The sequence below is a fragment of the Fusarium odoratissimum genome, assembly GCF_000260195.1.
Source record: "Fusarium odoratissimum NRRL 54006 unplaced genomic scaffold supercont1.19, whole genome shotgun sequence".
NCBI lineage: Eukaryota > Fungi > Ascomycota > Sordariomycetes > Hypocreales > Nectriaceae > Fusarium > Fusarium odoratissimum.
In genome coordinates, this window is record NW_022158704.1 from 328496 (window position 1) to 340662 (window position 12167).

General features: G+C 49.0%; 5 protein-coding genes across 6 annotated transcripts; 1 reads left to right on the top strand and 4 right to left on the bottom strand.

Annotated features, from left to right (window-relative positions):
* Window positions 1-257: 257 nt before the first annotated feature.
* FOIG_10727 (uncharacterized protein) lies at window positions 258-2270 on the bottom strand. Its single transcript, XM_031211194.1, has one exon. It carries the CDS (start codon window positions 1779-1781, stop codon window positions 465-467), a length of 1317 nt encoding a protein of 438 aa, XP_031059127.1. The 5' UTR covers window positions 1782-2270; the 3' UTR covers window positions 258-464.
* Window positions 2271-2393: 123 nt separating this feature from the next.
* Window positions 2394-4687, bottom strand: FOIG_10728 (uncharacterized protein). Its single transcript, XM_031211195.1, has one exon. It carries the CDS (start codon window positions 4067-4069, stop codon window positions 3734-3736), a length of 336 nt encoding a protein of 111 aa, XP_031059128.1. The 5' UTR covers window positions 4070-4687; the 3' UTR covers window positions 2394-3733.
* A 545-nt stretch (window positions 4688-5232) lies between these two features.
* On the bottom strand, window positions 5233-8292 carry FOIG_10729 (uncharacterized protein). Of its 2 annotated transcripts, none has more exons than XM_031211196.1 (2): window positions 7674-8292; window positions 5233-7625 (listed from the first exon to the last, which is right to left on the bottom strand). In XM_031211196.1, exons 1-2 carry the CDS (start codon window positions 8136-8138, stop codon window positions 5904-5906), a joined length of 2187 nt encoding a protein of 728 aa, XP_031059129.1. In that variant the 5' UTR covers window positions 8139-8292; the 3' UTR covers window positions 5233-5903. The 2 variants fall into 2 exon arrangements, with proteins under 2 accessions (XP_031059129.1, XP_031059130.1); XM_031211197.1 differs by having other exon boundaries at window positions 5614-7621.
* A 306-nt stretch (window positions 8293-8598) lies between these two features.
* Window positions 8599-9744, top strand: FOIG_10730 (uncharacterized protein; the record flags this gene model as incomplete). The annotated part of the gene is made up of 1 exon (XM_031211198.1): window positions 8599-9744. One exon carries the CDS (start codon window positions 8599-8601, stop codon window positions 9742-9744), a length of 1146 nt encoding a protein of 381 aa, XP_031059131.1.
* A 196-nt stretch (window positions 9745-9940) lies between these two features.
* Window positions 9941-11479, bottom strand: FOIG_10731 (uncharacterized protein; the record flags this gene model as incomplete). The annotated part of the gene is made up of 2 exons (XM_031211199.1): window positions 9941-10660; window positions 10760-11479. 2 exons carry the CDS (start codon window positions 11477-11479, stop codon window positions 9941-9943), a joined length of 1440 nt encoding a protein of 479 aa, XP_031059132.1.
* Between the last annotated feature and the right edge of the window lie 688 nt (window positions 11480-12167).

The window sequence follows — 12167 nt, forward strand, 5'->3', positions numbered from 1 at the left end:
AGCCAAGACGGGGCAGCTTTTTAAGCTTACCCATTCCTTGGAAATATCTCACGTCTTCTATTGGTGGCGCTCTGCCAACCGGTTTTCTGGAATAATGATTCACTATTTTCTTTTCTCATGTTCCAAATGCCGGGTTCGATTCCATGGCTTTACGCAAGGGAGCCGGAGAATCGCGGCTCGCTATGAGACTCCCGCCAGCCACCCGTTGTAAATTAAATGGAGACATGTTGAAAACTGACATCACTGGAATGTTGGAGCAAAACTTTATGTAAGTGGTATTTCGTGATTGTATTTTCAATGTACTAAGAAACCGTATATTAAGAATGTTTGTTCATGCATGGTTCAAAAAACTCTGGAAACATAGAGTCGCTCATCCTGATTCCCGATCATGTGAAATGGTGCCTCGTATTGTACAAATAAAAAAAAAAAGTGCAAAAATCCCAGTAAATCATATCTAAGTGTCTTTAGTTGCGGTTATACTTTTCGAAAGCCTCGTTGATCCAGGCCTTGGTGTTGGCCTGGTTCTGTTCCAATAGGGACTTGGTAAAATCCCTCACTGCCTGCCTTCGCTTAAGGAAACCGTCTCGGTCATCAATCACTCGCTCAATAACGTCCATCTCGCCCTCACCAGGTCGGGCAACCCAGGTAGCCTCCCGGGGCATGTAAGAGTAAGCCTTGAGCAGCTCCTCTGTCGCAACGATGGGGGCTCCTGCGATCAAAGCTGCGGGAATGGTTGAAGAAGCCTTGCGGTCGAAGTATGTCTCAGAGGCAAACGCCGGAAGAACAGCGAAAGACTTGGACATTAATGTGTAGAAATCGGGGTAAGAAAGACCCTCGTCGAAGAAGACGTGGTCCTTAACGTGATCGGGAACGGAGGGATGAGTGCCGTGTCCGATAAGGTGAAGGCTGACATTCTGAGGTGTGTGACCCTCGGACTCCTCGTTGGCTTTTCGAATGACGCTGCCGAGATGGTTGAAGACACCGTTGTAGTCACGTCGGCCGTCAGAGTAGTCGCCCTGAAGAGACAGAGAAATGCCGGGCTCGAGATCAGGGTCAGGAATGTGGACAGGGAACACCGGGGGAATGACGCGAGTGGTAAGGTTAGCAGCCGTGTGCCACTTGGGAATAGTGTCGTTGAGGAAGAAGTCAATGGTGTGCTGACTCAGACCAACAAAATCGACGCGCTCGTGCTCTGCCCAGCTGCGGACGGCCTGGACGTACTTGCCCTGGGCCCATCGATCAGCGTGGTGGATTGTGCAGAAGAGATGAGTGTTTGCGGTCTTGAGGAGGTTGACGATAGGATCGGTGCCACGGTCGAGATCGAACTCGCAGGTGGTAGAGACGAGGATGTGCGGGGGGTTCTCGGTGACATCGTTGGCGAACTTGTCCCACTTGTGGACGGTGACGTTGGCAGCGAGGGTGAAGTTGGCCATGATGCCCTGCATGTTGAAGCGCTGGTTGGCGAAGTAGACGTCGAGCGAGGAGCCCTCCTGGTTACCGAAAGCGTGCATGAGAGCAGCGGCGACCTCGTCGTGTGTGCCCGAGGACTCTACGAGCATGATGCGCAGGGGCTCCTTAGGGTCCTTACCCTTCCTCTTGCTACCGCCCATCCATGATGAAAGAACGCCGTCGTCTGTGGTGAACGGAATCTTCCAGCCGCTGGGAGGTCGAGGAATTGAAGACCAGGTGTCTTCGCGGAGGAAGATGAAGAAGACAACGAGCGCAAGGAGGATTGCGACCCAGAGTAGCGAGTAAAATCGCCTCGGAAGAGCGACAGCCATTATGTGAGATTTGAGCCTTTGTCTGTACCTGTACAGTCTCGGTCGGATGTAAAATTGCAACGAGTGGATGGATGTTGAAGGAGAGAAATATCAAATCATCACAACCCTCGACCGGTGGGAAAAAAAAAAGAACGAGTCCGGCGATGCAGGTAGAAAGTCTTGAATGGGCCAAGAGATTTTTTTGCTACGAGGGGACGAGGAGGGACAAGCAAGGAAAAGGTTGGACAGGAGGGGGGTTCCTGGGGGGGATAAGCCTTAAGGCAGAAGAAAGGAAGGCCAAAAGATAAGTTAAGTTTAGTCTTAGTGGAGGTTGGTTGGTTGGACGGACCTGCTTGGACCTGGACTTCGACTTGGAGAGATAGGGGCTTAACGTGACGCGCAAGCGGGGGCCTGGTTACCAAAAACTCTCGTCTTCGTCAGGACAGTGTAAGAAAGGAAATGATTGTAGCTGAATTTACGCCTCAATCCATCCTTGTGCTTACTCTCGAGCGGTTATCTCGACGCTTCCCGCCCCTTTTAAAAACGCATGTGGCTTCAGTACCTAGTTGGCCCCAACTGAACTCAAAAGCGACAGGAGCCCCAGCGATTAAAAGGCTGGGCTTTTTCGCCTTTTCCACGCTGAAGGATCTCTTGGCTACCATCCAATTGATGAGATGCTCAGGGGCGTTTCTACGAGGGGGCCGTCCAAACTCGTCAGGGGCTCGGCAGGCGGAGGAGGCGCCCGCGACCTACCACAGAAAAAAGCTTGGTATTAGCCTGCATCAAACTTTTGCTTCAAACTCAAGGGTTTCCCTGCAACGGAGAAGACTACAGTGCAAGCAAGACAAGTCAAGACGAGACAAATGCCAGGCGAACATGTTCAACACAGACGGTTACTCGGAATATAATGCGACCTATTCCTCGCAATTGCCTCATTTTTTGCATCGCCTCAATTGTTCTTCAATTCATCTCCCCACAGTGACACACATCGCGTCGGAGGCTTGAAACAGAACCCCAAATAGAACGTGGCTTCAGAGTCGGCAAGCCACATTGGATCTTCAAGATTAGAGACCTCGCTAGGCCAGTAAGAACTCGTATTTGACGCCATGTGAATCGATACTTCAATCGAGTTCAATTAACATCAAAACTCAATAGAGTCTCACTACCCAAAGCCGTATATAACTTCAAGCAGAGCCATTCCATGGTATGCGCAACTGTGATTGAGTTCGACAATACTGAATTGTTCGTCAGAATAAGGTTGCATTGGATTGGGTAGTCCAGGCTGCGGTTCTTTCTCGAAGCATCGAAGTCAGGGCTCAGGAATCGATGATCAATATACTCAAATCCCTCAACAAGCGTCGGAAAGAAAAAGGACACTATGCAAGACTACCTAAAGCCATACCGAACCAAATAACGGCTCGAGAAGCGCCAATTCCTTCATCTTATCCAATTGCTTACTGCGGAGTAATCTGGAAACCTGCAGATCTAGGGCGTTTCGCACAAGATGACAATCCCCAATCCTTCCATGTCACTTCAACTCCATTCCTTCCCGCGATATTCAGGAGACATACCCAGCATGGTCATATCCTGCAAGGATGACTTGATGCGATCCAGAGAGAAAAAACAAGGCTTCCCTTGAGCTCGAGTAATTGCGGTATGACTGCCTATGTTTGAGCCTCGGCGATCACCCTTCGTCTCATACTGCCCTTGTCTTGTCTTTGTCTTATCTCGGCACCAAAAGTGACACAGAGCCCGGCTCTTCAAAGCTGAGACGCGCACTGAATATCTTCTTACCGTGAAACTTACTGTCCCGTCCACTGAACAAGTTCCACTAATTCGTTTCCGTGCCTCTTTTCATTAAACAACGGTCCGCCCCCAATTTACCCGTCGCCCCCTTTTCCCTGCAGTTGGTTCATGAGCCATCTAGTCCAATCCAGCAGCCTTATCGTCTGATCGTGCTTTACGCTTAGATATTAGCGTTGGAAATTCCTATCGAGGACGATCAGAGTTGAAATCTCGGTGTGATTGTTGCGATTGTTCAAAGATGCTAGCAGGGTCTCAAATTGGCAGCCGTTATTGTGAAACTTGTCGACTGAGCACCTAATCTGTAATGGCCTCTTGGCATCTGCGACTTGGCACGGGGGGACGTGCAAATGCCCGATTGCGCTATGTCCAAAGCGGTGTACAGTGATATATGCATATGCAGTTATGCCCTCTTGATAATGACACTCTGTTGTATTGCATTTGCGCGGATAGGGATTTTTAAACTCGGGTGGCATTCTGCCCTGGCAACTTCGCGTGGCTTGCATATATAGCCTGTCTGGCCTGTCCAGTAACCTTCATGCCTGACCCTCTATCAGTTGGTTCGTGTCTTTATTTATCTCGAAACGCCACTGTTTGCAGCATCTAGAAATATCCTGGCCTTTCTATTGGAGGATGAGCAGATCTGGTGTGACCACCAACAGTGGGGAGCGAAAGAATCAGACTTTTCGATCAATCGTTTCCATGGGAATATCTTGACAGATCTGGTTCAACCACTAGACACTCGCGTCATTGTTTGCTTTGTTCTCTGGGAAACCGGCAGAGGCGCTCTGAATCATTCCAAGGGACAGCAAACGCTGAACCGATTGTATGGATATGTAGCCTGTACACGTGGTAATTAGTCTCAGATTCGTCATTATTCATCATGACAAGACATTCCGAGATGAGACGAGACATGACTGCTTGACAGGATAATTATAACCGCCGAGACAAACCGACCCTTCAATTCCTCGTATTAACTTTCGGCCGAGTCTTGGAATCACATCATGTTTGCTATACGACACTTTGCCCACTAGTCCCACTGCTACTGCCGTTCAGTCATAAGCTATCGTAAACTATTGAGACTATCCCGCCGTCACTGCCGGCTGTCGAAATATGGCCCGTATCCATCATTACGAAGTTGGATACTATTCTGAGTCTCCTCTTATGGAATGCTATAGACTTCATTGCCATACCCCGGGGATAAGGCGGCAAACTGATCCGTATAGGCGGATATTGTGTCAAGCGTCAAAACCACATGGTGCCAAGGGTTCTCGGCCCTGCGACAGCGGGTCGTCGCCCTGATGAGGCTCAGCAGCTGGGAACTCAGCTACCAGTCTTCGTTTGACTCGACGCAATTAACTATACGATCAGCTACACTCCCTTGACAAACGATGAGGTCGTTGCCGTTAGCCGGGGACCCCCTGGCTCGTCACGATACTCGAGGTCCAGAAGGTCGAACCCTTGCAGAGCTAGACGTTCCGGTTGCCGTAATACGAAGCTGGGGTATTAGCAACGCTGTGAATAGGAGTGTCACTTTTGCACTACACTTGCACTATTTGTTCGAGACCCTGAATAGCTCTGGGACCTTGCGAAACGTAATAGACGAATGTGCCGGTGTTCCATAGGGCGTGGAGAATCGTTCCTGGATATGTGAATATCGACGTTGTAACTTTGATGGAGTTGAGGCTGTTGAGATCTAACTAAAGGATCCAGGAACGCTTTGTTCCTGGTAGTAGATCATGCACTTGATATGTTCTTAATTGCTTGTATTTTACGTCGCATCCTCTTTGTACGTTTGAATGTTGAGAATGATGTGTGACAGATGCCACTGGTCGTTAAGCCAAGGGATGTAAAGCTGCAGGCTGTCCTACATAGAATCTTACAAAGTCCACTGTCGAGTGCCAATTTGCCGCTTATTAACAAAAGAAATGTTTCTATTCCGAATAGAGACATACCCTCTCATTCAATAGTGCGTGTGATGGGAGCTGGGTATGTGAATCGCGGAATGTCACCAGCAACGGTTCATTGTACGGCTCGTAAAAGCAACTAACCAGGGATTTTAAGGAGTCATAGCACTGTAGTATTTGTTTTTGATAACTCAGCTCAACAATCTCTAAACTCTTTGCGAAAGGCAACTTTTGTGACCTTCTATCGAAGATGGGAATGCATCGCAACGAAAGGCCGGAACTCAGCAGGTTGAGTGAGCTCGTCTTCTTCATGAGCGTATGCAAGGAATGCAAAGAGAAAACAGGGAATCATTATTCTCGTATACTTGAAAGTGTCTAAAGTCTGAATGAACAAGTTTGTTCACCGTTGCCCGCCAAAGGAATCTACTGTGGTCTACAGGAAGTCCCAATTCCACGTTTCATCTAGATCCATCAAGGCCTCCCAATCCACTCCATCAGCGGTTCCATCAGATGACGAGTTTCCGAAATTTTGGCCTTGACCAAAGTTCATGTCACCTCCTGCTTCAACCCATGAAGGAAGATCATCAGCCGCTGTACCTAGACTCGTTGACAGACGTTCCACGGAGAGAGCCCCATTGTCTGCTGGCGGAGATATATGTAGAGACGAGTCAAATGTCGATGTATCAATTAGAGGATGATTAACAGGGATCTCGTTTGACATGTTCTCAGCGTTGTTGAGCATTTGCTGGACATCCGAGTTCACACGGTCTCCCTTCTCTCGGGTATGTTTGGCATTTGCTCCTTGACGCTTAAGCTCCATTTCACGATGCTGTTCAGCTTCCGAGAACAGCTGCATGAGAGACCTCCACAGTGATCCCGTCTTCATTTCTTCTGTGACTCCTTCTTTCAAAGCTGTAGTTGCGCCCCATGCTTCTTCTAGTTCTCGTGTCCAAGGGAGTCGAGATGCTTGACGGAGGTAGACACCCATTGCATGCCATGGCATTTGTCCTTGTAACTGCCAGCGCCACTTTACCCACGCGGGTTCTGATTTGAGAGACTGCACTGCTTTGGTGACTGTGATAGATGGGGTCAATAGCTCATCCGCTGCAGGGAGAGTTTTGGATCGTCGTCGAATAACCAGTTCAACTTTGGCAAAGAACAGGGTTGTCATCGTCCTGATGAAGGAGTCCCATGGTTGGTTGGGCTGTAGATGCTGGAAGTAAGTCTTCTCGACTTTTTGCCTCAGGGCGTTTAAGAGGCCGAGGCGGGTCTCTAGAGAATCGGTTGTATCGGCGCGGATGGCTTGTGTGAGATACCACAGCTCGCAGCGGATGAGACAGAGTGTCACACCAGTTGATCCTTGATTAGGATTTGGGATCTGAGTGGTTGAGCTGTCCAGATCGACATCGTTTGAGTTTGTAGGGAGACCTGTGCTGAAGGACGCTGGGGTGATTGACAGGTCTTGAGCGTCAGCCCGTCGACTACTGGAATCGATGAAGCAGATGTGCCACCAGAGCCGACGTCTGATCTCCCTCTCAAGCTGATTGTACTGATGTGGGTCGCCCTCGCGATGAAGGCATACTGACTTTGCTAGCCTGAGGAGCAAACCTGTCAGTGGCCATACTTTATCTTGAGCCCCAATGTTTGGTAGCAGCGATAGGTATATGACCAGGGCTTGAAGGACAGTGATGTCTTTTGTAGTAAGAAAGTTGGCACGAGAGAGTGCTTGTTCAGTACCGAATTGATACCGCTGCAGCAGTTGTTCTCTGGGTGTGTTGAAGTTGAACGAGACTGTCTTTTCGTCCATGGACGCAATGGCCGCTAAGCATATCGCAAACAACAGGGCTTCTACATTGTGGCCACAGGAGCTAAAGTTGCCTTTTAATTGTTTGACAATATTCTCAATCGCTGGAGTATGAAGGACCTTGATGAAAGGGTCAACATTTTCGACATATGTCTGCCATATAAAGAGCATCTGAGAGGGCATAGGGTTGAGCCCATCTAACGCTTTCGCGAACTCTGCGCTGCCAAAGACAAAGCCAAGATGACTTAGAGGAGCCGGAGTCCCATTGCTGGTGGGCTCTGCCATGATTGAGTTACTTGGGGTTTCCGAGATATCTGCAACGTCGTGTACAGCTTGAAGTATATTGTCTACCTGTCACTTGTTAGTGTTCGGATCATCGCTAGGGTGTTAGGTACTAACCTCGCTGCAAAATACCGTCCAAAAGCGATTTCCAACGTGAAGTCCACCGTCCTTGTCAACAACAAGCCTACCAAAATCCTCATCAAACTCCGAAGTCTGATGATCCAAACTGCCAGATGACGTAGCCCATGAAGACTCTGTAGGCTCCTTATCCACTGTTATCTGACCCATAGTCTTGGCCCCATTTTCATCCTCAACCTGCGCCGCGAGTTCAGTAACGACTGACTCGAGACGACGAAGACGACTGAGCAATTCAGATTGCTTCTGAGCTGGAGTCTTGGCATCGCGAGTTCGTCTCGGTATACGACCCGTCACGGGGAAATGGCAGTCGATTTTGTTTTTTGTACAATTGTTGCATGGCTCTTTTCTATCGCAGCGGATCTTGCGACGACGACAGGTTACACAGCTCCAGATTTTGAGGTTGGGCGTGACCTCATGATGGGATGTTGATAGGGATCGGTCCATCGGGGGTTATAAGCTCCGACAGACACAGAGGTATAGGGTGGTAACGGGTAGATATTTGGATAACAGGAGACGGAAACAATGAATTCGCGGCAATTGAGGCTCAATTGATAGAATAGATCGCATATGCTTTGCTTACTGAAGCTGTTGATGAGGGGAGCCGAAGGATCGGGGGATCGTCATCGTTCTCGGACACGGCGTTCGGTCGTGATCCCTGTCACCCGGCGCATCCACCACCGACTGTGAGGGACGGATCACTAACAGAGATACATAGGTCTGCAAGTAGTCTGTAGGTGGGCAAACGTACCTCTAGATAAACCCCTTCTCAACACCAACATACGTCCATCACCGACACCGAGCATCTGTATGTTTGTATAAATGAGATCACAGCACTAAAGATAATTAACTAACCTATTCTACTCTCCTTCGCCTCCATATAATTTGAACAGCATCACCAGCCATCATGACAAAAACCGTAGTCATTTTAGGTGCAGGTTGGGCTGGTCTTCCACTCGCCCACAAGCTTCTCAAACACACACTTCCCAAAGTTCCTGACCTCAAAGTCATCCTTGCCTCCCCGAATAGTCACTTCTTCTGGAATGTCGCTGCTACTCGTGGGATAATACCGGACGCCATCCCAGATGAACAGCTCTTCTTACCAATCAAGCCCGGCTTCAATCAATACCCCTCTGAGAACTTTGAGTTCCTCCTTGGGAAAGCAGATGGAGTCGATGCCGAATCGAGTACTGTTCATGTAATCTCTAACGAGAATACCAGGCGCGAGATTACGTATGATGAGCTGGTCATTGCGACAGGGTCTCGGCTGGCTAGTGATCTTCCCCTGAAGCCTGTTGGAACACATCAAGAGACCATCTCAGCATGGAAGCAATTGCAAAGCGAAGTCGGGGACTCAAAGTCAATAGTAATCGCAGGTGGTGGTGCTACTGGGACTGAAGTTGCTGGTGAATTGGCCGCAAGATACGGCTCTTCCAAGAGCATCACCCTTGTTATTAGTGGTGCACAACCGTTGGAAGGAGCCCTTGGTTCAGTTCGCGCATCAATCTCAAGGGATCTCAAGACCCTTGGGGTCAGACTCATCTATAATGCGCGCGTCACCGAAGCAAAGAAGAGCGAAAGAGGCCAAGGGGCAGAGGTGCACTTGTCCAATGGAAGCACCCTCACAACAGATCTCTATCTACCTCTGCACGGCATCAAACTCAACACCTCATTCGTACCACCGTCATTATTAGACTCTGGTGGAAACATCAAGCTTGATGGAAAGATGAGAGTCGCCGGGACAAAGAATATCTGGGGCATTGGCGACGTGGGCAACATCGACCCCAAGCAATTGACCATCACGGACAATCAGATCATTCACTTGGCGACAGCTCTAGATGCGACTTTGACGAAGAAGGGGGATATCAAGCCGTATCAGCCTGCGACTAAGAAGATGATATTCGTTTCACTGGGTAAGAAGTATGCGACGGGTCAGATTGGGAACTGGAAGCTGTTCTCATTCATGGTATCGTATGTCAAGGGGAGGAAATTGTTTGTTGATACAGCTGAGGGGTACGTGGGAGGGAAGCATTTGAGGCATGCGGCCATTTAATATTCTCTGATCTAATGTTTTTGTACTCTATCCCATCTGTTATAATACCATTCATTGTAATATTCCATCCTGTCAATCTGTTTCACGCTGTGGCCCCGTTCCTCGTCTTCAGTACAGCACACTTATCCAAGTCTAGCTAACAAAAGCAATAGTCTCGGAACTATTGAAACATCTAATATCCATCCACTGCATTCCATTACAGACTGTATTTCCAACTCTCTGCTGTATCAAAGTACGACAAGAAGAAGTTCGGACCCAGTGTATGAACAGTGTCATTGGTCTTCAGTCCTTCGACAAGTCCCTCAGAGCAACCCTTCTCGAGGGTCTTGCCGGAAAGTCTACTCTTGACCCAGTCCATCCACTTCATTTGGCTAGCCTGAATGGCAGAGAAGTGGTCCATACCAGAAAAGGTGGCATGCTCAACAGCTTCCTTATTGCCAGTCTTCTTCACCAAATCGCAGGTGTCCTTGACAGCGGCGTCAATACCCTCGGGACGAACGACATGGTCATCTGCACCGTTAATAATGAGCAACGGACCAGCGAAGGTCTTCCGTCCCACAGCGACTCGATCAGCCCACTTCTTAGCAGTCGGATCTTTGTACCAGCCCGACTTCACAATATCGGTGGGGGCGAGATCCATTGTCACCAAGGCCAACACGGGGAAGCATCCCTTGACCTTGGCAATAACGTTGTGCCAGCGATCGTACCCTGTAGAAGTGAAGCCTGTGTAGTTGTACTTGGGGTAGACCTTAGAGATTGAGTCGATGACTGCGGATTGTGCAAGCAGGCCGGGTGATGCGATCGAGCTCTCGGTCCAGTAGGCATAGTCATCGAGAATTCTAGTCACTGGCGCTATGGAGACTGTGCCTCTGTATCCTTTGAGAGGCTTCCTGACTTGTCTTTCTGCAAAAGCCCACTGGAGAAAATAGTCAGTTTCAGTATTTTGATGGTAGCAGACCGTACCCATAAGCAATTGAGCACAGGGAATACGCTGTATGTAAGGACATCAACTTACAGATGCTCCGCCACCTTGAGAGTGGCCCATAGCGACAAACGGACCGTCAGAACCAAGAAGATCCGGGAACGCTGATCTAGCTGCAGTTACAGCAAAAGCAACATCATTCGCGTGAGCTGGCGCTGTGACCCAAGAATGAGGAATGGTGTCTCCGTTGGGCAGCTCAGATACACCAAGACCAGCATAGTCGGGTGCAACCACTGCAATGCCCTGAAGTGCCAGAGCAAAGGGGACTTGAAAGTGGTACTGTAAAGCTCTGTAGCTACTAGGTGCACAGGGCTTGAAGGTACCTGTCGTGCCGTGAGCCCAAGCAACCATGGGCAAGCCCTTCTTGGTAGAGCCTGGACCAGTGGAAAAGGGAGCATAAGGCCAGAGAACATAAGCAGAAGCGGGAATGATCTTTCCATCAAGGTCTTCAGTGGTGTAGATGATTCGCGACATGGTCAGACCGCTGGGGACGACATAGTTATCCAAGTTAGTGACATCCTCTGTCTTGAGTACAACACCAGGGGCAAGTTTGCTAGAGAAGCTTGAAGGGGTTTTGTAAAAGGAGAATGTTGGGTCCGACTGTTGCTCCGAGATCCATGAGGATGCGTTGAGGGCTCGGGCCTGGCATGTCTTGTCGCAAGTGGTAGTGTCTGGGAAGGGATTCTGTGCTACAACACAGGAGGTGGACAGAAGAAGAAGAGTAAAAGCTCTCTTGAAGTTGAGTGTGGCCATCGTGTTAAGATGTACGATATGCTGGATTGCCTTGTCGTCGTTAGTGAGGGGATGATTTAGGTTATATAGAAGATCGCCATGTCGTGATCTCTCGACTTCACAAACAACTTATCACGATACCACTCTACATTGAGAATTGTATATCTCCAATATAATATCTAAAAAGGCTGCGAAGCCATCAATTCTAAATTGATGGTGGTAGCATCGGGGTCCCGAAGCCAAGCGGTCAGGTTCGAATACGATCAGAGCAAGGCTATGAGTCCGGCAGTAGCTCACGTTGCATCCCAAGATTTGTAAGAGTTAACTATATACTATATGAAGAAGATCTGCAGTCTCATGCGCCTCAGCTTTTGATCGCCTACATGGCCGCCGTTGCACCACTTGTTAGCGGGTACGCTCGAATACGCCGGAGTACGCCAGTACGCCAGCCATACCCACGACGTACGCCAACCAAATCCACCGCGGCATTATTGAAAATGGAGAAAACTAGTCTGTCGGAAGTCTGGCGCTTGCGCCAAGATCAACCTTGATTTAACAAGATTGAGTTAGCTAGAGATCCCCATCTTGGGTATAGGCGGACAGGGCTGGTAGTGTCCAGCTACGGAAGGCCCTGATACGCCATAACGAGGGTGGTGTTTAGTTCAGAATCAATAAGTTTATATGTGGACGTTTGAAGTATATAAACTAG